Source organism: Mesoplodon mirus, assembly GCF_964341445.2.
Source record: "Mesoplodon mirus genome assembly, chromosome: 4".
Taxonomy (NCBI): domain Eukaryota; kingdom Metazoa; phylum Chordata; class Mammalia; order Artiodactyla; family Ziphiidae; genus Mesoplodon; species Mesoplodon mirus.
Window position 1 is genome coordinate 166,826,024 of NC_138979.1, and position 25,617 is coordinate 166,851,640.

A 25,617-nucleotide genomic window follows, 5' to 3' on the forward strand; every position below is an offset into this window, starting at 1 on the left:
AGAGCAAGTCATTTAACCTCTGTTCACTGTTAGATTAGGGTCAATGGTTCTCAATGCTGGCTACAATTTATAACAACCTGGTAACTTAAAAATACTGATACCTAAGCCCCCACTCCTAATATTCTGATTTAACTGGTATAAGATGACATCTATTCATTTTATTTAAAGTTCCCCAGGTAATTCTAATCATGCAACCAAAGCTGTGAACCACCAGATCAGATGATTTCTAAAGTTCCTTCCAGACTCTGCATCCTAGGATTCTAAAGTAAACCACAACTCAAAAAGAACCTATTAACAAATAGTAATTATATCTATTATAATGAACATATTTATAATTATAGTTATTAAATAAAAAGCAGAGAATGCCTAGTGATAAATTAAAGCACTAAATGGCAATTCCTTGTCATTAGGTTCAAGGAAAGCAAAAATAATAAGACAGTATTTCTTTTAAGAAGTTTACAGATTAATGATGCAATAGACAAAGCAATAACAACTCAAAAAGATAGAAGATGTCATAGAAATGCCATGTATAACATTATGAAAAGACAGGAGAGAGTACTAAATTCACCTTGGAGGGACAAGGCCCGGTCAGGGAAGCCTTCCTAGTAGGCAACAGTTGAGCTTCTAGCTTCTATTTGTGTTTTGGGAGATTAGCTAGGCTTTTTCCGTTTGCTTTGTTTGTTTGTGGGGGACTGGAGAGAACTGCTAGAAGGAAGGCCAAAGGTGGCATTCTAAACAGAACAGCATCAAGTGAAACCCAGAAGTACCAACAGGACAAATTTGGAAGGCTGTAAGTAGGCTGGATTAATGTTCCTCCTCTGTACTTCTATCACTGTACTATCATATTAACGTTATTTGTTTAGGTATCTGTCTCTTTTTCAGAGTACACAAGTTCCTCAAGAAAATAACCATTTCTCTTTCATCTTTGTCCTCACAGTACAAGAGTTTAACACCTGGCACAAAAGCATGTGCAAATATTTGTCAACCTTGATATAAACAGCAGCTAAACCAGGTAACAACTGGAAGCATGGCAAAAAATAAAATGTGGGAAAACCAAAAAAAAAAAAAGAACCCGAAAAAGATCTCATAACCCATGCTGAGGAGTTTACACTTTTTCCAATAAGCAATTGGAAATTATTAAAAGATTTTAAGATTTTTAGAACAATGACTATAAATATAGAGTAGCAGTCAAGTTAGGAGGGCACAAGGCTGGAGGCAGGGAAATCAATTAAGAGGATAACACAGTATTTTAAGTGAGAAATTATGAGAGCATGAACTAAGGAAATGACAGAAGAGACTGTGGGAAAAAACTAGTTTCAAATATATTAAGGGACTGAAAGCATGTTTAAACTGCAGTCTGAAAAAAAGGAACTATTAAGAATTGGTAGGATTTCATGATACCTTGGATATTAGAGGTAAGCAAAAGGGAGGATTCCACATACCCCCTTCCAGACAATACATAACCATCATGAAACTAGACTCATGCCTGCTTTGTTCACTCCTAAATCTCTAGTCTCTTGCAAAGACCCTGATACGTAGCCACCCAATAAATGTGTGTTGAATGAATGCTGAATAACTAGCTTAGGAGGCTGGATGGAGAGTGGTGCCACTTATAAAAAGCAGGGGGGAGGATGATAAAGGATGAGTAGGGATAGTAACAATTCAGTCTTAAACATACTGTAAGTTAAGCTGTGAGGTGTACAGGAGGAATTCAGAATGACAGGTTGTGTAGTATTAGAGAAGAGTCTAAGAATTTGTATAGATAAAGCTATAGAAAAAGGGATGGGAAACACCCAGAGAATTCATACAGAGGCAGAAAAAAGAACCCCATGGTGGTCAGAACTTAAGATTTTTACCTGTTGTATAACAGGAGCTTGTACTCCACCAGGCTGCATTTGTGGTATAACCTGTTGTTGTAGAACTACTGACTGCTGAGGCTGAAAGATATACTGGGCACCATTGGCTGCTCTGACCACTTGAAGAAGCTGGCCTAAAGTAAAAAGTATATATTCCAAGTTACCACTTGAGCAGTGATCACCTCAAAACAAACGAATTCATAGCGAATGTCAGACCATGGTGAATGTCAAGAATTACTAAGAAGGCTAACAATTTTATTAAGGGCTGTCATCCATACACAGTAAACTATAGTCTTTACCTTCTCTGACTTTACAACATGCTCTAATACATTGCTTAATATGTTTTATTTTCCTTATAAAACTGTTTCCAACAAAGTTTTAACAACAGATTATGAGAGTTGATTAAAAGCATAAATTATCTTGACTAACAAGTCATGAGAGAGGAATAAGTAACATCAGCAGACATTTCAGGGGCTGTTCATTTTTAAAGCTTTAAGGAAACAGAAGTATAATAATGCATTAATATCTTGAACAAAAGCACAGCATTCCTTAGCTTCAAGATGACTTAAAAAACAGTAAGAGTTTGCTGAACCAATTAACATTGCCACATAACACTAACAGTATGACTGGCTTATACCAAATCCCTCTAATATATTGTTTTAAATGATGCAGAATGTTGAATTAATTAAGTAGTAAGCAATTATATCTCATTAAAATATGTAGCAAGCTGCTAAGTTTTTTCTTCAAAAATTTAGAAATTAACAAAATAACAAGAAATTGTATAATCATTATGCTTTTTTTTAACATCTTTACTGGAGTATAATTGTTTTACAACTGTGTTAGTTTCTGCTTTATAACAAAGTGAATCAGCCATACGTACACTTATATCCCCATATCCCCTCCCTCTTGTGTCTCCCTCCCACCCTCCCTATCCCACCCCTCTAGGTGGTCACAAAGCACTAAGTTGATCTCCCTGTGCTATGCAGCTGTTTCCCACTAGCTATCTATTTTACATTTGGTAGTGTATATGTGTCCATGCCTCTCTCTCACTTCATCCCAGCTTACTCTTCCCCCTCCCCGTGTCCTTAAGTCCATTCTCTACATCTGCGTCTTTACTCCTATCCTACCCCTAGGTTCTTCAGAACCACTTTTTTTTTTTAGATTCAATATGTATGTTAGCATACAGTATCTGTTTTTCTCTTTCTGACTTACTTCACTCTGTATGACAGACTCTAGGTCCATCCACCTCACTACAAATAACTCAGTTTCATTTCTTTTTATGGCTGAGGAATATTCCATTGTATATATGTGCCACATCTTCTTTATCCATTCATCTGTTGATGGACACTTAGGATGCTTCCATGTCCTGGCTATTGTAAATAGTGTTGCAGTGAACACTGTGGTACGTGACTCTTTGAATTATTGTTTTCTCAGGGTATACGCCCAGTAGTGGGATTGCTAAGTCGTACGGTGGTTTTATTTTTAGTTTTTTAAGGAACCTCCATACTGTTTTCCATAGTGGCTGCACCAATCTACATTCCCACCAGCAGTATAGGAGGGTTCCCTTTTCTCCACACCCTCTCCAGCATTTATTGTTTGTAGATTTTTTGATGATGGCCATTCTGACTGGTTTGAGGTGATACACCTCACTGTAGTTTTGATTTGCAAGAAATTGTATAATTAAATTACAGAGAAAATACTTAAAATCCAGGTAAATAAGTTATTCAAACATTATTATCAAAAGTAAATTTTGCCAGCTATGGAGAGATACTATATAAAACAGAATGCAATAAATTTGCTCTTAAGATACTATAGGATTTAGTTTGATATCACAAATTAGTTCAAATGAGTTAAGTTTAACTTATTTGGTAAGTTAAATGTGTTTAGCAAAAAACCAAGTAAATAAGCACTTCTATATAATCATACTTCATTCAATAAATAGTATTCCATTCATGGATCAAAAGTTCAAGTGCAATTCTGATCTTCTCTACTGCATCCTCAGCAGTGATTATGGTTTAATATGCCATGGTCCTCAAATCATCTTATTTTAATAACGTAAGCCAAATGGTAAAAGAAGTATTAAGATCTTCTGTCTTTCAGTGAAGACAAAACAAAGGCTAGACGGTACAATTTTCTGAGTTATATAAATAATGGATCAGTTATTCCTAATTACCTGAATTTGTTAATATCTGTTGAACAGGAGTCACACCGGCAGGGAGTGCTAAGGTAGCAGCTGTAGCAGCAGCACTCTGGAAAAAAACAATGAAAAACAATCAAAACCATGTATGTTCATAGCAGCACATCAGTTTATCTCTGGCATATTTTAAGTATTTAAAGTTTCATTTAGTATATACTAAAATGAAAAGTTCTAACAATAAGACTAACTGCCATTTTATAAAATGGTACAATAAAGATCATTGAGCCTAAACATCTTACCTAATTATTTCAAGCAATTAAGTAGATTAGGAGGTTTTTTCACCTGGAGAATGTACTCTAAGGAAATCTAACCCACACTAACAGTGTTGTACAATAAATAAAATAACCATTCCATCATTTCCTTACTTATTCTGTTTCCTTACTCCCAATTCCTTGTTGTCAATTAATATACTTATGGCAAAAGGGTAAGTACCTTCACTTTAGAAATCCTAATATTTTAAATTTATACCATGATTAACAGGTCTCTAAAGAAAACCTTGTATCAGAAGACTGCAATTCTTAGCTGGCAACTCTTCTAAGATGCCATAAGGTGACAACACTGGCATTATCTAGGTGAAACATATATTACTGACAGTTTTATCAACATAGAAAATACCTTAAAAATCTTAAGTCACAAAAATTAATTTCTACACTTGAAAGTGAAGTTAGTATCTGACTTTAAATTATAAAAATATACATGGAATTATACTCTGAATGTTTTTAAATCCAGGATAAATTCTTGATTTACTGCTTCTGGAGACTTCTCCCCTTTCCTCTGAAAGAATTACACTACATTTTTACTGTTTTTTTAAAAAATCCTGAGCTCAAAGTATTTCCATGTATCTCACTGTAACTATATACAGGTAGTTTTCCCCCCTCCCCCTTCAACCTTTTTTAAGGTACCAAACCTTCATATACTCAATCTAACTTATACATTTTTAGAAACACCTCTATTTGAATACGCTTCAAGAAATAAATATTAACTGTGCTTTGAAGTCAACAAAACTTGGCAAATTACACTCAAGTAGGTTAATGATACAACTATCTAGTCAGGCTCTAAGTATAGCCTTCCAAGAAAATATGCTTGTTGCCATTTGACAGGCCTAAGTAATCTCTATATCTTAAGCCTGAAACTCCCATTATGTCCCCAAAATCCAGCTATCTAGCTCACCAGGTTCTCTTTATAAAATGCAGGTTCTGCATTTCATTTTACTAAATAAATGAAAGATTTAAATAAATGTCTATATAAGCAAATGAAAGGTAATCTAAATTTAAGGAATATATTAACAACCACTTACTATTGAGAAATATTATTTAGGAATATTAATTGCCTATAATTCACATTTTATAAGATTAATAGATCTCCCTCTACTAGCAAACTGACCTAGTGTTTCCCTTAAAGCATACATGAGAAAATAACCACCTGCATACCTCTGCACATTCAAGTTGCTATAAATATTTGTTGTGATGTATCATACACAAACCATCTTTTATTAATGTCTGCTGAAAGTTCCTTCCTGTATTTTGTGAAAAGGCCCTAACGTGAATAATGCATTTGAGCAATTTCATAAAGAGAACCTGCAAAACTAGTCTGATATAAGGTCCTGTTTCATACGTTCCCTGAAATAGCTTTCTACCAAATGTATTACACCACTATCCCATATTCTTATATTAAAAAAACTTTTTTTTCAAAATCAAACTGTTTTTAATGGATATCTTTGAATCAGGAATAATAATGCAAACAAACAAAAACACAAAAAACTTATTTGTAAAAAGCCTATACTGATTACATTTTAGAACATGAAAAACACATAAAGCAAACACTAACTGAAAACAAGTAAAATGCTGAAATATGTATAAATGCTAACATTTTATTGATTGAAGTCTGACCTATGATCTGTTTAAATACATATGCTCTTTAGAATCAAGGAGACACAGCAAATCAGTAAGAGATGGGCCATTAATTTTACCAGTCTTTTTAAACACAATTTTAATTCAAAATTCTCTCCCATAACACTTAAAAGTCTTCAAAATTAGATGGGTCTACTGCAAGTGATTCTACCAAACTTTCTGTTTTAAAATGATACAAGTTATTCCCTAGGAAACAGTCTCAATAGTACCAACTACAATATGGATCCTACAGTGAGACTTATTTTTAAGGATGGAGGTTAAAAAGAAATTTAGTGCCTTAAACTTGAAAGGGAATTTTTTTTGAATAATAAAAATTCTTGTGAGAATCGATAGGCATGGACTTTTGTGATTTTCATGCAAAAGAATTGACTCCAGGAACTTGAACTGGAAGTACAAACAGAGATTCTTGATTTTTTGTGAATTTAAAAATTCCAATTTCTATCGTGTAGAAATTTGCAATTCTGTAAAGTTATACATTTGTTAAGGCTGGTATGTATCAATAGAAAGAAGTTGTTTGTCTAGTAGGTAAGCCCTGCTTCCTATATAGCTTATAAAACACAACTGAGCTTTCAGGTTCACTCATCACTCACAAAATACAGTAACTTTTTAAAAAAATATTGCTTTTTCATTAAAAAAAAAAAACTCTGGATCTGAAAAGAAAATCTCACTGCTAACACTAGACTAAGAGATCTTATTTAAAATAATGATTCTTACCTAATAAAAGGATTTGGCTGAATTTAAGAATGGAATGTCAGAGCAGAGACACCACTAACAGTCTGTGTAGTTTAAACAGAAGAAAAGCCATTTACAAGAAAATGCCGGAACTATTCTAATTAAACTTTGTTTTAATGTTTTATTTTAAAAAAAACTGTGAGGATAGAAGTAAAGATTTTCTAAGGATCTGAGGGTTTCTTTCTTTCAGTTTTATAGTTATATCTGATGGGATATATTATATGTGCTAAGTGAAATTTGAAAATTTGAGGACTTATGAAGTTCAGTGGCTATCTCTTAGAAGTATCAAAAGTCTAATGTATAATAAACTCAACTGGCTAAAATGCATTTTAAAGTAGCAATTTACATATTGTAATAAAATTTATTAGGCTATGCTATGGTTAAATCAGAGAAAAAATTGTAAATGTCTGATCTTAACGATACTAGTTATCTTTATCCAAGTGGTTCATTTTCATTTTAAAAATTTATAGTTCTTAGCATTCTTAACCTCTTTCAGTTAATGGGTCTTCTGCAACATAACTATACTTGGCATAATGTTTGGTAGGTCCCGTAAACCTATTTTCAAAAAATAGCAGAAGATAAAACAGCTCCCACAAAGCATCATTCTTTTGGTATTTTCAACAGAAAGTTGCATAATTTTATGAACCTTAATGTCTAAGTACCAAGCTAAACTTTAGATTTGCTGTTAAATCCAATACTTAGGAAACCAAACAAAACAGCTATTTTGCTTAAGTCTTGAATAAACTTCGAGTTGTTAATATACAACATACACAAGCATAATCACAATTTGGGTTAGAATAAACAGAGCCAAGCAAAGTGCTATGTTCTGAGTCTTACCATGTTTGATGCATTCATATGTTGTATCAGCTTAGAATCAGGAACAATAACTTGTGGTGCTGCAGCTATGAAAAAACACAGACACACATAAAAACAAGGAACCATGAGGCTATTTCATAAGAATGCTGTACCATACTGAAAATTCTTTTCATGCTTTCCACATTTTCTGCATGCAAATGCACTCAACCATTTGATATCTCAGAATGTTATAAACTTCTATGGTAAATAACAGCTGCGACATACCCACCTTATACTGGAAAAAACACAATTAAAAAAAAGATTTAACAACACCTAAGGACACGAGGGACCTTGGGAACATGACATAATGAGATACCTAACACCTAAACATATATATTTCTGTGCATTCTTAAACTGGAAATTTTCAAACATAATTTAATATTGTCTTGCCAACTCACAATAACTTTGTTATTAATATAATGATACTACTGCTGGAATGCATTATTGACCCATTAAGAGTGAGCTCAAAACGTTATAATCTACATAGTCTTTTAAAATCTTTTTCTTCCAATTTGACAGTTTCCAGTATCTTATTTCTATCAACTTTTTAAAAAATACAAATCATAAATAATGGCAGTATCACTTAAGCATAAAAGGAACTAAGTGTTTGATTCCGCAAATTTCAGAGAATAAATAGATAATCCCATTATCCTAATATTCTCTGAGTGAAGAAAATCAAATTTTAATTTATGATAACCTAAAATCCTAGTGCCAGGCCTGAAGGCAATAGGAGGAACGGTCATCAAGAAACATTAAAAGGATAAAATTACTTGATGCAAGGTATAGAGTAAAATCAAATATTAAGTCTTATTTGATATAAACAGTAAAATAACTCAGACATTTCTAACGTGCATCAATATCAGTTTTAAGTCTTACATACACTCTCAGATGAGGCAAATGAGTAACTAAACAGTTACCTTAAGATGAAGTTTTCATTTATCTTTATTCTCCTGACAACAAGATTTACAAAACTTGAAGGCCTAGGAAGTTTTATAACTGAACAAATGCTTGTCATGACCGAAAATACTCCATGTAGAGGATCAAGCTTCTAAGCCTTTTCAGGGCCCAGATTTTCCTCAGCTGTGATGTTTTAAGAGCTACTTCACAGAGCCTCTATTAGACTGCAATGAAACAAAACCTATAAAATGACTTGCACAGTACAAGGCACTATGGATGCAGTCTATAAATACTTGTTTTTTCTTATCTTTAAACCCCATAATATAAATTAAGATGTCATATATCTACTCTTCACTTAAAGGAAATCTAATTCAGTCAATTTAACTGCATAAATTAATAGGGAATAAGAATTTCAGATTGCCAAAGTATAGTTACAAGAACCCTCCAGTGTTTATTTATAAAAACTAAACTCAAATGTCTTCACAGGAACAAATCAGTTTCAAAGAAAGTAACGCTTCTACTATATAAAATAATGAAACCCTTAGTAAATAAACCTTTATAGATCTGACTTAGGAAATCCACCGTTGTGTAGCCATCTGAAAAAAGTAATAATATACTTACCTAATATCATTTTAGGCTTTCAGTTAGTGAATTACTTGTTTATCATTACTACATAAATAGGAACCACGTTTTATACACACACAGATACAACCCCCTCAGCCAGTAGAAAGGAGACACCCAGAGTGTTTCTCTTCTTTGAAAATGACAACTTTCATTTCCAAGTTGCAGTAGGATCAGCCAGCCTCACCTTGCTGTGATGCAGGAATAAGGACCTGCTGAGTCTGCGCTTGCTGAGGTACTGTCTGTTGCGGCTGAGCCTGGTGGTGGTGGTGGTGGTGGTGATGCTGCTGCTGCTGGGGTTGCTGCTGCTGTTGAACTTGCAGTAAAAGCTGCTGCTCTTCTGAATGAAATCCATCTACTGCCCTAGACTGCATTAGCTTATTCTCCCATAACTAAAGCAAAGAATATTAAAGATTTCTAAGTAAGAGTCAGGGAAAACAACGCTGGACACATGGATAAAACATACTTTATTACTCAGTTTATAAAATTTTCACATTTTCAAAACTGATAAATCTACAAATCTCTAATTCTTACTCAAGTGTATGCCACAATGAAAACCAATTTTTAAAGTACACACCTCATTTTTGCTACTTAAGAGTACTGAAGAATTCTTTTGTTTCTTTTTATATCTTCAACAAACTTTCCATAGTAATTCCTTAGTTGCCAAGCAGTTTCATATAAGCAATTTTTCAGTAATCAAAAATCATCCTTTTTAGTATCAAATCCATTGTTAGCTATTTTATGGAAATCTTTCTTTCCTAACTTTTAGATAACATATAAAACATAAATTCATCTTTCCTTGAACTATGAGCAACATTATAGAGGCAGTCCTCAGGTTAGAAAACCCTACCTTTCTCTATCTGTCCAACCCTACACAAGGAAAAAGAAACAGCAATGCCTAATATGCTTTCAGAGGTATTCTCAACCCTCCACACTTCTTGAAATTCCCTTCCCTCTTTCATTATGACAAGGATTGACAATCCTTTTTTGCTTAACCACTTCTATTTTCTCATCTCACCCTTGGACAGCTTCTGTGATGAAGGAAAAAAAAAAATCAAAAGTGGGCAAAAACAAGGAAGTAAAAGAAAATATTTACAACTATTCCATCCTTCTCCCTAACACATTTCCTCTCTGTAAGGCTTAGTGTTCAATCTATAGAGCCCTTATAAAAAAACTGCCCAAGAAAGTTACAAACCATTCCTTAAACACACATATAAAATTTAATTCAGCCATTTTGTACACAAGGATCTACAGATACTTTGTTTTCTCCCCTAGGATCTACTCTTGGGATATTGCCTAACTCATGTAAGGCTTCTATCAGATCCTTCAAAAAGCTCCCTTTGCCATACTAACAGGGATTTTTATAAACTGCTGACACAACTGTTTTAGAAATTCTAGATCTACATGTTAATAACAATTCCAGCACATCTCTAACAATTTAGCGAAAAAGTAAACTAAAAAGGTCCATTTCCCAGAGCAACCATTCCCCAGCAGTCTCAGTATTTAGGCTCACCTGAAGACTATTCTTACAGAGACAGTAACAGTATCTATTTCATGCGTTGTGAGGAGTAAATAAGATTTCCATGTAAAACATTTATCAGAGTCTAGCATAAAGTCAGTCATCAATAAAAGTTATTATAATTATTGTAGTGGTGGTATTAATTGTGTAATAGAGCATTACAACAGAAGTCAGGAACCCAATTAGTCCTGGTTAGGCCACTAAACAGCTTTGTGGACAAATTATTTATCTTGCTTTGTGGACAAATTATTTATCTTCCCTGAGAATTTTCTCATCTAAAAAGGGAACAAGTTGAATTAGATTACTTCTAAACGAACTTCCAGCTAGTAAATCTAAGTCAGTGCAAATACCAGACTAAAAACAGCTAGGGTTCTTCCTAGGGTAACAAAAAACTACTTTTTGAGAGCCCAAGTTTTGTCTGGTTCATTTCTATGAAGTGGGCACCTAGCATAACACACAGTACAAAATAGGCTCAGACACTGAATAAAATACACTCTACACTGTAAAATACACTCTAAATGTATTATATAGTAAGGCTATATAGGTAAGCCTCCCAAACAGTTATCACCCAAACTGTCTACACTTCTTTTCCCTGTTTCAAAGCAAAACAAAACCTCGCTTCTTGTAGGCCAAAATCAAGGTGAAAAAAGTACTATTAATTAATGCTTTAAGAAACAGGTCTTTAAGGGACTTCCCTGGTGGTCCAGTGGTAAAGAACCTGCCTTCCGACACAGGGGACGCGGGTTCAATCCCTGGACGGAGAAATAAGATCCCACATGTCCCGGGGAAACTAAGCCCGCACGCGCCACAACTACTGAGCCCGCACGACACAGCTAGAGAGTCCGCATGGCGCAAACTACAGAGCCCACACGCTCTGGAGCCCACGCGCTCTGGAGCCCATGCACTACAACTACAGAGCCCACGTGCTCTGGAGCCTGTGTGCCACAACTAGAGAGAGAAAACCCGCACACCACGACTAGAGAGAAGCCCGCGTGCCACAACGAAGAGCTCGAGCACTGCAAGGAAAGATCCTGCACACAGCAACGAAGATCCCACATGCTGCACCTAAGACCCAACACAGCCAAAAATAAAATAAATAAATAAATAAAATATTTTTTTTAAAAAAACCGGGTCTTTAAACCATAATTTTCTAAATTTAAAGCTTCAGTTTCTATCACCTCCAATTGGTCTACCCACTGCAATCCTGACTCATCACTTCAATGAAGCTTCCATGACAATGGTAAATATTAACAAATACACATTATGTGCTAAGTGCTCCGTACCACTACTCACCTAGTCTCCCAAGTCAATGATCTGTGAGTCAGAATCTACCCCAATGCCCTATCATTACCGTCAATTTCCTTTCCAAAGCATTATTTCAATCTATCCCTACTATAATGGCCCCAGTTCAAGTCCCTTCCTCCCATCAGCATTACTGCAGTGTTAATGACTAAGCTAATTGAGCTCCCTGCTTCAAATCATACATTCTACACATAATTATTGAATATCTCCCAGCTAGACACTGTTACTGGCATTGAGAACAGATAGTGAACAAATCTGACAAAGATCCTTGTCCTTACAGAGCCTACATTTTAGTGGAAACTTGTGCTTCCAATCTATCCTCTATAAATCAGTGGTCCTCAAAATGTGATCCTGGACCAATAACATCAGTATCACCTGAGAACTTGTTAGACATACCAATTCTAAGGCCCCACCCCATCGAATCAGCAACTCTGGAGGTAGAGCCAGGAATCTGTTTTAATAACCTATCCAGGTTATTGTGATGTACACTAAAGTGAAAGCTGCTGCTTTAAAGTATAAACCAATACTTTTCAAACTGCAGACTGCAACCCATTAATGCATTATTAAAAGTTAATTTAGATTTTTTGGTAAATGCAAACAAATTTTTCTTTTTAAATGTCAGACTGTACCCCTATCAACTGAGACTCTTTGAAGCAGAAGTCCAAAACTCTGTCTTTTAACTAGCACCCCAGAGAATCCTTCTCACTCTAAAGACCAAGCTCCTTAATGCAGTATTATGTTAACTTCTACAAATGCTACTATAACTTGCACTCTATTTTCCAAACTACCTGCAGTTCCCTGAATATAGCATACATACGTCCTGTCTAAACTTTCGTAAACTACTCCTTATGACTGACAGTCTTCCCACACAATTCCCCAAAAAATGCAAATGCAAAGTCACACAGCCACAAAGAAATCGCTCACTGCCTCTATACCTTAGAGATATTTCTATTGGTACACTTTCACACTAAGTCTACCTTCTCTATTAAAGTATGAACTCCTTCAGGGTAGAGACTATGTCTTATTCATAACCTAACAAAATGACTAAGAACTTATCAGAAATTTAATATTAATTCCAAAGAGAATGGAAAACGAACTTGTTTTCTAAGGTAGTTTCTCTATAAAGATGCTACCAACATTTTAGGCAGAATAACTCTTTATTTACAGGGTATTACCACAGGAAGTGTACATGAAATACAACACTCCTCTAGCCTACTAAATGCCAAAGATGCCCATTAGTCATTGTAACAAGCAAACATGGAACCACACATTTCAAACTGCTTCTGGGGGAGCAAGGGGATGCTGGAGTAGTGGGCCACTGAGAATCCATATTTACTAAGTACCAAATACTGTTCTAGGTAATGTGAAAAATACAAGAATAATACCATACAAATATTTGGCATTACACTTATAATATCAAATAATGTAACGTTCAAATTAGTTGCATGTTTTCTGTTTCTCTCCAATTTCATTTTAAAATAATTTTATTTATCAAACTATTTTATTTTTAAAATATCATCTGTTTAAAATAATGTAATACTGTTTTGGCAACAGTAATCATATTAATACCCCTTAAGACTACCAAGAATACTGAATTGTTATTTATTTATTTATTTATTTATTTAGCTACCTTAGAAAATAGGAAGAACTCTTTTGTGTGTGTGTGTGTGTGGTACGCGGGCCTCTCACTGTTGTGGCCTCTCCCGTTGCGGAGCACAGGCTCCGGACGCACAGGCCCAGCGGCCGTGGCCCACGGGCCCAGCCACTCCGCTGGCACGTGGAATCCTCCTGGACCGGGGCACGAACCCGTGGTCCCCTACATCAGCAGGCGCACTCCCAACCACTGCGCCACCAGGGAAGCCCAGGAAGAACTCTTTTCTCCACATTTTTATAGTACTTTTTCCCCCCAACACTATAGCTATTGTTTCTGGCAGTCCTATTTCAACAATCTTTGCCAGGTCTCCGGAATTAGACATGGAGAAAATTCATTTTCTGTTCCCAAAATATTTTGGATATGCATCATGTTATGCCCATCACGTTTACTAGACTAACACTGAATTCTTAACGTGCACTTAAGTACTTTCTGTGTACACTCGTTTTTCACAAAAATTCTTTAAAATAGACATTATTATCTCCTTTTTACAGAAAAAGAACCCGAGGAACAAGAAGTTAGGTACCTTATCCAAGATCACCAACTAACAGCAGGCAAAACCATCGTACAGTCCAGGCAATCTGACTCAACAGGGCTGGACCCTGAGAGTGAAGAGTAAATGTCCTTTAAATTTTAAATTTAAAGTTTAAATTCTGGACTCTAGGCCCTCACTTGCCTCACCATAATCCCAGCACCGGTCCGAAGTTCTAATCTCTAAACTGTACTGCTGCTATCAGAGCAGGTCTAGTCACAACTCTGGTACCTTCCTTATCTGGAGACAAAAGGCTTAGCTTCAAGTCTCTACCACTTGCTAAATGATCTGTCAAAGCATATTTATTCCATTTTTTGATCTATAAAACGTTACCAGATCTACTGCTGCCTGGCAGTATGCTGGGCTAGAAATTCTAAAGGATTCTCCTACTCTCACAAAAACAACTAGATCCTGGATAAAACATAAGACAATTGAATTTTTGGGCTCTTTAGAAATGATGTTGGGGAACAGAGCTTTCCTCAAGGCCAAATGATGTAGAACAGTAGATCATCATACAACTAATGGTTCAAGTATTTATATACAACTAGAGTATATTTAGAATAGTGGTTCTCAATCAGGGGGATTTTTCCCCTTCTGCCCCGGGGACATCTGGCAGTGTCTAGAGATATTTTTGGTTGTCAGAACTAAGGGGTGCTACTGGCATCTAGTGGGCAGAGATCAGTTATGCTGCTAATATCCTACGATAACTAGCCTTCTACAACAAAGAATTAACAGGTCCAAAATGTCAGTAGTGCCAAGGATGAGACAGATCTAGGGGCAGATTAACTTCTTCAGATTTGTCTCCAAATGAGGAATTCTTCTCACTTTGTTTTATTGAGAGGCCATGTTTTCTCTCTCCCATTGTACTTGCTATTTGGATAGGGGTGGGTCTGACAGTTTAGAAATCAGGATAATTTTATCACTTACTTTGAAGAGGACTTCTAGACTGTCATTTCCACCCATAGTCATTTACCAATCTAAAACACAATTTACATTCAAATATAGCTTTATTGAAAATCAAGTGGTGATCATTTTCTAATGTATAGAAATCCTGAATCACTATGTTGTGCACCTAGAACTAATACAGTGTTGTAGGTCAATTACACTTCAATTAGAGAAAAAAGCAAGAAAACCAACATTATGCTTTATGCATCTTTTCTATCTCCCACAGTTCATACATTAAAGGAGACCCACAGTGTTAACAGATAATCTCAAAAATCAGGTTGAATTTTTTCAATGTAGAAGGTCCCTTCCTGAATTATCTAGTTAAACTTCAAATTACAGGCACTCTCACTACTCATCTTAATTCATAATCTAATACACCACTGTATCCTGCACAGCCGTATGGAAGCTTTTGATAAAAGTTTGTAAAACACTATAAAATGGTGAGAAAGGGGACAGAACTAATGACAGAGTCCTTTATAAACCTTAAAATATGAAATATTGTTAGTTTTCATTAGCAAGAATATCTAAACTGACAAGGTCTAATACAGTAGCCACTAGCCACACATGGTGATTTAAAGTGAAATTAATTATAATTAAATAAAAATTCAGTTCTTCAGTTCCACTAACCATATTTCAAGTGTTTAATAGCCACATGTGGCTAGTGGTTACCATACTGGAGAGCACAGATATAGAACATTTTCATCACCACAGAAAGTTCTACTGCATAATGCTGGCTGGCTGTCAGACTGTTAAAACTAGGGCACATTCTGGAAATTCTAATGAGATCCTGAAGAAATTTAGTGCAGAGAATTAAAATAACAAACTCATTTCAGTCTAACAGTTTTATATTTAAATTCAGCTACAACCCAGAATAAAAGAGTATGCCCCGTTTAAAGAACAACAAAAACATTAAACTACTTTTTTCAGTTAGATTCTGGAGCAACATGTTATTAATTTGTTTAATTAAGTATTTACTGAATGCCAACCACATATGCCAGGCATTATGGTAGAGGCTGGGGATTCAAAGTTGAATAAGTCACAATTTTTGTCATAGAAATCTAAGCAGTAGACAAAAAATCAGTGCATAACCTATAAAACGTAGATATTATTTTTATACTACTTTTATACTATATTATATGTACATATATCTGTATATATGTGTATACATGTATAAAGTCTTATGTACTAAAAATGCAGGTGGAGCTATGTGGTCTCAAAGATAGCTCATTCTGTTTGGAAAGAACACCTTGATTCTAACTGGGACCAGTAGGAAAATATCAACAGACTCTGTGAAAAGCAAGAGGAGATAACAACTTGGATTGACCACTAGTCTGACATACCGCAAATTAAAGCCTTTGGGACTAATTTTTTGCACCTAAAAATGCTGTACCTTCTACATAAGATCACAGAACTACAAGGACAACCATTATAAGGCTATAACATATTTGTAAAATATTCATTACATGTAACATGAAGGAATCAAAATAAGTTTATTCTCTTCTTATTCATATCCCTGAGATACTTTATGTGTTTGAGTAGTTTATATTGCTATTCTTCCAACTCATGTCTCAGAGTTGGCATTCCTTCACTTGTATTTTTAAATACCTACTCTTCACTTTCAGTAACCATTACATTTCTCACAAGGTAAATAAATATTTCCTCGTCTCATTCAAACCTATATTTTCCCTTCCTCAAAGGGGCAGATTCATACTGAAAACTCTATAGAAGCTGCCCACAGATGCTGCAACATTCTAAGATATATTTCATCACCACAACACAGGTGAGATTTGCTTTATTTAAAATAGTAAGTTGCTAAATTGCAGCCTCCACACCTCTGTTGAATGGATAAATAAAACCACAACAAATGCTCCTTAGCATTCATTAACTGTGATTACTTATTTATACATAGCTCTAAAGGAGCTCAATTCCCAATCTCTAAGCCAGCAGTTCTAAAACTTTTTAGTCTGAGTCCTTTATCATTTTTACAAATTAATGAGGACCTCAATGAACTTTTATGAAATTTTAAATAAGATTTTTTTTAATGTTGACATTTAAAAATAACAACGTGGGCTTCCCTGGTGGCACAGTGGTTGAGAATCTGCCTGCTAATGCAGGGGACACGGGTTCGAGCCCTGGCCTGGGAAGATCCCACATGCCACGGAGCAACTAGGCCCGTGAGCCACAACTACTGAGCCTGCGCGTCTGGAGCCTGTGCTCCGCAACTAGAGATGCCGCGATAGTGAGAGGCCTGCACACCGTGATGAAGAGTGGCCCCCTCTTGCCACAACTAGAGAAAGCCCTCGCACAGAAACGAAGACCCAACACAGCCAAAAGTAAAATAAAATAAATAAATAAATAAATAAAAGAAATGCATTTCCATTTAAAAAAAAAACGATCCCGAGGAGTAAAGAAAAAAAAATAAAATAAAACGTATCCATTACATGTTAACATAAATACTTTCAATGAAAATAACCATATCGTCCAAAAAAATTTCGTGAGAAATGGCTTAAAAGGAAAATAACTGGATTCTCATGTCTGCTTCTACGTTCAGTTTGCTTTCGTTGATGTATATGAAGAAAATCTGCCTTCTCATAGCTAAGTAGTTGGGAAAGGAAAAAGTATTTTAAGTGATGGTTTCTTAACAGTTAGCTGCAATGTACAATCTGAAACCATATACCAATTAACTTTTCAAACTCTTCGATTAGAATCCATTAATTTATCTTTCACTTTGAAGGGATTTTGCAACATCACGCATTGGTCATTTGGAAAATATGAGTTCAGTGAAGTATGCAGATATGCCAAATGTGAACACATTTCATTACAGAATATCATGAATAGAATATCAAACAACTGCATGTCTTAATATCAACAATGATCTCATCTCAACCTTTACGTAAACATCTCTTTAATATTTGGTACATCAAAATGGGAGGCATGCATAAAGCCCTTCTGCTGCATATGGAACAGTTATCTCAAGGAAAAGCACTTGTGTACATTTGAGTTGCAAGTTTAACTGGTCACTTTTTTTCATGGAATACAACTTTTACTGGAAATATGACAAACATACTATAATTATTCAGACTTGGGCATCTGTCCAACCACATGGACCCCCTGAAAGAGCCTGTGGGGAAGTCCACTGACCATATTTTGAGAACCACTGTTCTGAGCAGTAAGGCAAAAATATTCCATGATTTCATGAGTCATTACAGCATCAAGAAAACACAAATGCTAAATAAAAGTATCTATATATTTCTGCTTAAATCCAAGTAAATAGAAGAGGCAGAAAAGCAGCTCCCAAGCTAGAATACATTATAAACCAAATATTTGGCCCACATAGAGAATCGGACTCCAGAACGTGAAATTTATCAAGCACTTAATCTCCACAACATAAATACATTTTAGAATACCAGTGCATTAAGACCACAAAAAAAGGAAAAAAAAAAACCTTGCAGGAAAGTCAAGTAATTAAAACATAAATGGATATTAACTGCCCATTAATAATAGCTAATACTATTGCCAGGCACTTTGCTAAACACTTTATATAGTCATTACATTAAATCCTCAAAACAAGCCTAAAAGGTAAGTACATTCTCATCTCACATATAAGGAAACTGAAATATAAGCAGTTTGCCTAAGGTGAGAGGAAGAATGGATGGTAGAGCTGGGATTCAAAACCAGCACCCTTCACATAACTATATTGCTTCCTGCAACAAAGTCAAACGGTCATCATATGGCAAAATTACAGAGTATAGTTTCTAACTGAAGAGAATGTTTAAAAAAAAAAAAAGCAGCAAACTCACAGTTTTTAGTTCCATCAGAACTTGTTCATCGACTCCATCATCCAAAAAGATGTCTCTCACATCATTAATTACATCTTCAATCACAGATCTGTATAACTTAGGCTTTAAAGGGAAAATAAAAGACTGCTGAAAAACACGTTATTTTCACATATTAAAATATATAACATTTTCACAAATTCAAAACAAATGTAATACAACAGTCCCTTTTCCAACTCTCTAAAACTTATTTGAGAAGATATAACTTTAAAGGTATGGCCATTCCCATAAACATCATTTGCCTTAGTTAAAATTAATTATTTGATGACTGCATATTTTAATAAAGGTTTTACGACTGTTTAATACAATTCATATACAGAAGATCATCAAAGATACAAGGTCTATACAGTTTCCAGTTGTAATTTCCCATGTTGTTATAGTCAAAACACTTAATGTGTTTTGACTATATCCAACGATATAGTTATATGGGTTGCTATGTCTGGTTTTTATTATTCCTTGCTTGGTTTAACCCGTTGTATCTCCTAACGTCATCGCTGTCTTAACAGAAACTTATGTCCTGTGATTTGCCTGGTAATAATCTGCAACCTAATAAGTATTCAAATTTAAAAATCACCTAATTTCAGTTTTTGTTACCCAGTCTGTACCTTTAAATTATACCATCAAGCTGTTCATATAACCACAATAACAGGTCTCAAAGTCTCAGAGGAACAAGACACAGTGATCTCTTTTCCAGGATTTCTCTCCTACTACTGCCCAGATGATGCTATGGAATAGAATTATAAGCAGCCTCGATATTTATTTTTAAACTATTATTATTATAACTATTATTGTTGGCATTACTTGGGGGGAAGCTTGCTTTTAGAAGGTTGACAGAAAAATAAAATGAGAATAGATGTGAAAGCACTTTAAAAGTATAAAGTACTTTTTAAAAACCAAAAGGTAAGAGACGGAAGAATTTGCCCAACCCACATCCTATCTTTAATGGACAAAAGGAAGTTTGCTTGTCAGAGTGTAAAACCAGAGATGCCTTGCTATAAATCTTATCCATTATCACACAGAGCTAAGATCAACAGCCTTTTTAATACTTTGTCATTATTTGTGTTTTATATCTTGCTTAAAAGTTACTGCTTACCCAATAAAACCAAGGGTTTGCTCTCATAAGAAACTCAAACAGATATAAATGTTTCATTAGCATCTCTCCCAGCAATACTGTTATCACAGGGGAAACTTCTTATGTGTCCTTGTCCAGCCAGAAATACAAATAATGAGTTCCTCTATACAATTTACCTCAACCATTAAAAACTATTTGTTCCTTTTCATTACAACGAGAAAAACAATTCATGTATCTAGGTTCTCACCTTTGCCGTTCCACTCACTCACCTGCTTTTTATTTTGCCAAATCTGCCTCTGTGAACTAAAATTATTCATGTGATTTCTGCATCTCTACAGTGCCTCCTTATGCTAGCATTCTTATTCTATACATAAGGAAAGTCTATCTGACTATGGGTATCACCTTATCTATGGCAATTCAACTACTGAATTACAAAAATACATTTATAAAGTTTTTTTTAAAACCAATGACTCAAGGCATTATAAAGATACAGTGTAATTTTAAAATGGTAGTATAAATCTCAAATTGATGATATAAATTATTTTTTCAGCAAAATAGATGTTCTGGTGTTTCTGAAGTCGGTCATCCCTAAAAATACTCTGCTTGGATATATCCACACATTTATAGGTACAATGTGCTTTTTTCTGGCACTCCCTACTTAATGAATCAATCTTGCTTTAAGATTTTGCTTTTGTAATTTAATTAACCCACAACTTGGCCACTTAATGGATTCATATGCACTATAGTTAAAGAAAGGGAAATGTGTATTATTCATGAAGTATACGCAATTTAAAATTGTTCAAGAGTTAAAAAGCGCGCAAAATACTGACGTTTTTCAAAGTATGTGAGTACACAGGCATTTGAAATAAGCAATTTCTTAATTATTATTTAAAATACTAAACTGTACTTAAGCCAAAGTTTTTGCCTTTTATGAAATACACGGTAATTTAGGTTTGTCCTGGTTTTCAAAAACCAGATATTCCAAACTTAAAAACTCGTAAATTAAAGGGCCATTAGTGCCATTATCTAATGATTAATTAAAGGATTTCTTTCAAAAGTGTTAGTCTCTGGTACAATATTGGAAAATAAGTTGGATTAATTTCTATATTGGATATCATATTAACATCCAATGCAGCAAAAACACTGTCTACTTAGAATTTTAATTTTTTAATACCCAGTTTGCACTAAGCAAATTACTCACAATTCCCCGATCCATAAATGTACTGTAGACATAGGTCCTACGTCGAAGCTTTAGGCACTTACTATTTCTTTGAAAAGCTTCGTATCTCAAATATTATAGGAAAACATAATGAAATATTAGGAGCTATATTTCTAACATTTCCTGAATACGTGATAAACAAAATACTACCAATATCAAATCCTCCACAGCTAACAATTAATGTAGAAAACTTTTCAAAAAAAATTACCGACAATAATGCATGCATCTTCTGAATACAAGAACGATTAGACATCTGAGCTTAAATTCTCTTTAAAAAATAAAAATAAAATAAAAAAGGATGGCAAGTCTGTTTTCCCCTATCAAAGACCGCAAATCCCAGCTGCTGTATGAAAACAAAAACTTGGGGCTCTAAAAGCAGACCCGGTTGGGCACGAAATTACAGTGTACGGAAAGGATTTAAGAATAAACTGAGCTCTGCACGCGCCAGCCTCTCGCCTCGGGAGCACGCACCTCCCAGCCCCGCTCTCAGCAGCTCTCACTATTTAAAGCCGGATCTGGTGTTTAAATGGAGAGGCGGTGACGTAGGCCTGAAAAGCACCTTCCCATCCTGGCAGAGTCTATATTAGAGAGCGGCAATGGCTCTATATAAACAGGGCAGCCAAAGGGAGGAGGACCACAAGGCTCAGGGACTGAAAAGCAGGGTAAGCGGCCGCAGCCATGATGGATCGACCCGAGTCGTCAACGGTACGGAGCCGGGCTGCCGTGGGCTTGTCTGCATTTGGGACCGGGCAAAAAAGTGTTTTATTGTCATAATAAAAATAAGAGAGTGGGGTGGACTAGTGATCACATTTTGCGTTGGTGACTGAAAAGGTTATTTATGTGACTGCTTTTTGCAAACCTACGTGATCGCAAGTAAGAAAAAAGGGACAAACGGTGAGTAGTAGGCAAATTTCAAGGCGAAAGCGGGGCACTTTGACCACTACTGTAAGCTTTGTTTGTTTTGGTGCTTTTGCTAGTCGAAGATACGATGGGGGTTTTGCTTCCCCTTCGCCATTTTACCGATTCGGAAGGAACCGAGATAAGTGCTTTTCAACCTTCGTCTTTTTTTTTTTTTTTTTTAAACATAAAATGGCCCCACTGAAGGCTCTTTAAGCACAACCGCCAAAACGCCCAAAGTAACCCCCAAAGTAGCCATTAACCTTTCACTGCGTTAAAGTGGATCGCGGTGGGTCTTGGGGATTCGCCCAGCTCCCCAAACACGGTTTTTGTTTTGAGGCTGCTCCGGGAGCCTTCTCCAGCCGGCGCGGCCGGGCCCGCTTCGGGGAGAAGCGGCGGCGCCCCTCCCGCCCTCCCTCCTGGCAGCCGGGGTCTGGGGCCGGGGCCGCGCGCTCGCCCCGGCCCAACCGCCCCGCGGCGGCCCCAGGCCCAGCAGGCGCCCCCGCCCTCCCCGCCGCCGCGGCCGCGAGCCTCGGCACCCCCCCGCGCCCGCCGCCCGGCGCACCGGCCCGCTCCGCCTGAGGCGGGAAGCGGCGGCGGCGGCCGCGCGGGCGACTGAGGAGAGTCGAGGCCGGGAGTCGCGGCCGTCCCCGCCCCCGCCCGGTCCGGCCGTTGCTGCCGCCTGAACGAAGCCCCCGCCGGCCACCAAACCACGTCCTTACCACGGTGTTTGTATTTGCCGAGTTCGCCATTTCCACACACAACACAAACAAGAGGGGGGAACCCCGAGAAAAGATGAAAACAAAAACAAACAAATAAAAAAAATCACCCGGTGACCCAAGCCACCGCAAAATTGGGGGGAAAAATTTTTCAAACAAAATCGGATCCTGACGGAGGAGAGGGGAGCGGTGAGAGGAGGTAGAGGAGGAGGAGAGCAGTCCTCGGAGCTAAAAACTCGAGAATCGCCCTTAAAAAAAAAAGGCCACGACCCTTCAGGGGTCCTGGGGGGCGGTGCCCGCTCCCCACCCCGCACCAAGGAGGGAAACCACCACCGGTCGCCGCTCCCCGCGCCGCCGCTGCCGCCACCGGCTGCAGCTCCAGCCGTCCGGTCCGCCCGCTTCTCCCCTTTATATAGTGAGCCAACAAGCTGCGCGAGCCGCCGCCACCGCCGCTGCCGCCGAGAGACAGGGCGGAGGGGGAGGGAGGGGCGGAAGGGGCGGGGGCAGAGGTGGGCGGGGCTGAGCGCGAGACACCGCGAGAGCCGCGTGCGCAGGCGCGCCGGGGCGGAGGCCGCCGCGCGTCGTCACGCGCAATGGAGGCTGTTCTGAGGGCAGGGCCCGGGGACTTAAGTAGTAAAGTTGGACCGCTGTCTCCCCAAGTCTCGCGTGATCACGTGGTCGGCACCCAGGCGGAAGCTTTGGGATGAGGAACTTGCTAAGCACTGCTGGAAAAAGCGTGAGTTTTGGTGACACAGGAGTCCAGAGCTAGCTGGGATCGCCTCCCGTCGGGCATTTATGCGCCGTCGCGCGCTGGAGGGGATAGGAAATGCGGAAGGGGCGCTGGCTGTTGCCCCGCTAGGAATGGCCGCGGAGGAGGGCCGGTCACGTGGCCCAGGTTCCTACCCCTGGCGTGCTCGGACTGAGGGAAGTTTCAAATGCGGAGTCATCTCCGAGAACGGGCTAGACTCAGATTCCGAGTTCCGAGGCGTTGGCACCTCTTGCCTAGGATGGGCCTTTAGCTTGCAGAATTGTGTACGAGTTCTTAAAAGGGATGAAAGCTGATTTGGGCCCCCCGTAAACATATTCCAGAATTAATAACACCTGCAGCCGTATGAGTTCTCTCCACCAGTAAGCTACAAAGTCTCTGGGTTTAAGTTCCCCAAAGGTCCGGCCTCTACTATCCCACGTACTTTAAATGACTTTTCAAGGTGGTGGAAATGCCACCCCACCCCACCCACCGCCAACCGAAACACTGATAACCTGGATTACGACCGCACAACTTTTCCCGGTTTTTAAAAATATTGCCCAAATTCAGTGACTCCACATGCTCAGGACATACTAACATCTGAAATACTTGGCATTTGACACACCAAGTCACATGGCCTCTCGCTGCGGAAGAGGGGCAGAAAATGTCCATGTCTTGTACTGCAACTCAATAGGCTTTTGACCTGCTCTGCCCAAGCTAATCTCGCCTTTATATCAACATTTCACGCAGAACAGAGAATGCTCTGTTAAGAAGGCAGAGCTCACAGTACCTAATTTTCTTGTCCCTAGGAATTTCCAGAGACATGGAATGTAGTCTGGACAAGTGAGGGAGTTTATCCTCAAAAGGCAAAGCAAATCAAAATGTCAAACTTCTTTGCCTCTGAAATCATAGTTGAGGAATATCAGTTGCATCTCAGTTCCCTGCACAACTGCTTCTTTGGGAGGATCAAAAGAACAACAACAACAACAAAAAAAAACACAGGAAATCATAGTGTTCTTTATATATTATATAAAATTATGTTTCCATCAACATTTGTAATTCATTTAATAGCCGGGTGACCATTAGCGGGAAAAGTTATACTAACTAATACTTTTCATTTCTTACTATTTTAAGATGACTTGTTACCTCCTTATGTAAGTACTACTTTTTAAAAAAATAAATGTATTTATTTATTTATTTTTGGCTGCATTGGGTCTTGGTTGCCACCTGCGGGCTTTCTCTAGTTGCCCGCAGCGGTGGCTACTCTTAGTTGCAGTGAGCAGCTTGTTAGGAACCAGGCTGCACAGCAGGAGGTGAGTGGCTGGCAAGCAAATCTTCATCTGTATTTATAGCTGCTCCCCATTGCTTGCATTACCGCCCGAGCGCCACCTCCTGTCAACATTATGGTGAGTTGTATAATTATTTCATTATGTATTACAGTGTAATAATAATAGAAATAAAGTGCACAATAAATGTAATGTGCTTGAATCATCCCGAAACGACACCCCCCCTGCACCGCCACCCCCCCTCCTCCGTCCGTGGAAAGATTGTCTTCCATCAAACTGGTCTCTGGTGCCAAAAAGGTTGGGGACTGCTGTTTTGGTGAACAGAGAAGTTGAGGGGAAAGATCTTGTATCTCAAACTTGCTAATCCTAATGGAAGTCTTATTGTAAAGTATACTGCATAATTACAGCATTCATTCAAGATATAAAAAGCACTGATATATTTCAGTCCTCAAATAAAATTATAATCAGGGTTCACCTAATTTTTATTTGAAGTATAGTTGATTTACAATATTGTGTTAGTTTCAGGTGTCCAGCAAAGTGATTCAGTTATATATATGTAATTTTTTTCAGGTTTTTTCCATTATGGTTATTACAAGGTATTGAATATAGTTCCTTGTGCTATACAGTAAATCCTTGTTGCTTATCTATTTAGTTTGTATCTGTTAATTCCATACTACTAATTTATCTCTCCACCCTCCCTTAGGTCTTCTGCCCATTTTTTTATTGGATTGTTTGTTTTCTCGATATTGAGTTATATGAGCTGTTTGTGTATTTTGGATATTAACTCCTTGTTGATCGCATTGTTTGCAAATATTTTTTCCCATTC

At 37.4% G+C, this 25,617-nt stretch overlaps 1 protein-coding gene across 1 annotated transcript in view; it reads right to left on the minus strand.

Annotated features, from left to right (window-relative positions):
• Positions 1 to 23,219, minus strand: part of GTF2A1 (general transcription factor IIA subunit 1) — a 45,198-nt gene extending 21,979 nt beyond the window's left edge. Inside the window, exons 1-6 of the mRNA XM_082620189.1 lie at positions 22,764 to 23,219; positions 18,818 to 18,919; positions 9,256 to 9,460; positions 7,533 to 7,597; positions 4,030 to 4,105; positions 1,857 to 1,990 (exon numbers count right to left, since the gene is read on the minus strand). Of these exons, the coding sequence (XP_082476315.1) occupies positions 1,857 to 1,990; positions 4,030 to 4,105; positions 7,533 to 7,597; positions 9,256 to 9,460; positions 18,818 to 18,919; positions 22,764 to 22,793 (612 nt within the window). The 5' untranslated portion in view covers positions 22,794 to 23,219. The remainder of the gene's footprint in view (positions 1 to 1,856; positions 1,991 to 4,029; positions 4,106 to 7,532; positions 7,598 to 9,255; positions 9,461 to 18,817; positions 18,920 to 22,763) is intronic.
• Positions 23,220 to 25,617: the final 2,398 nt, after the last annotated feature.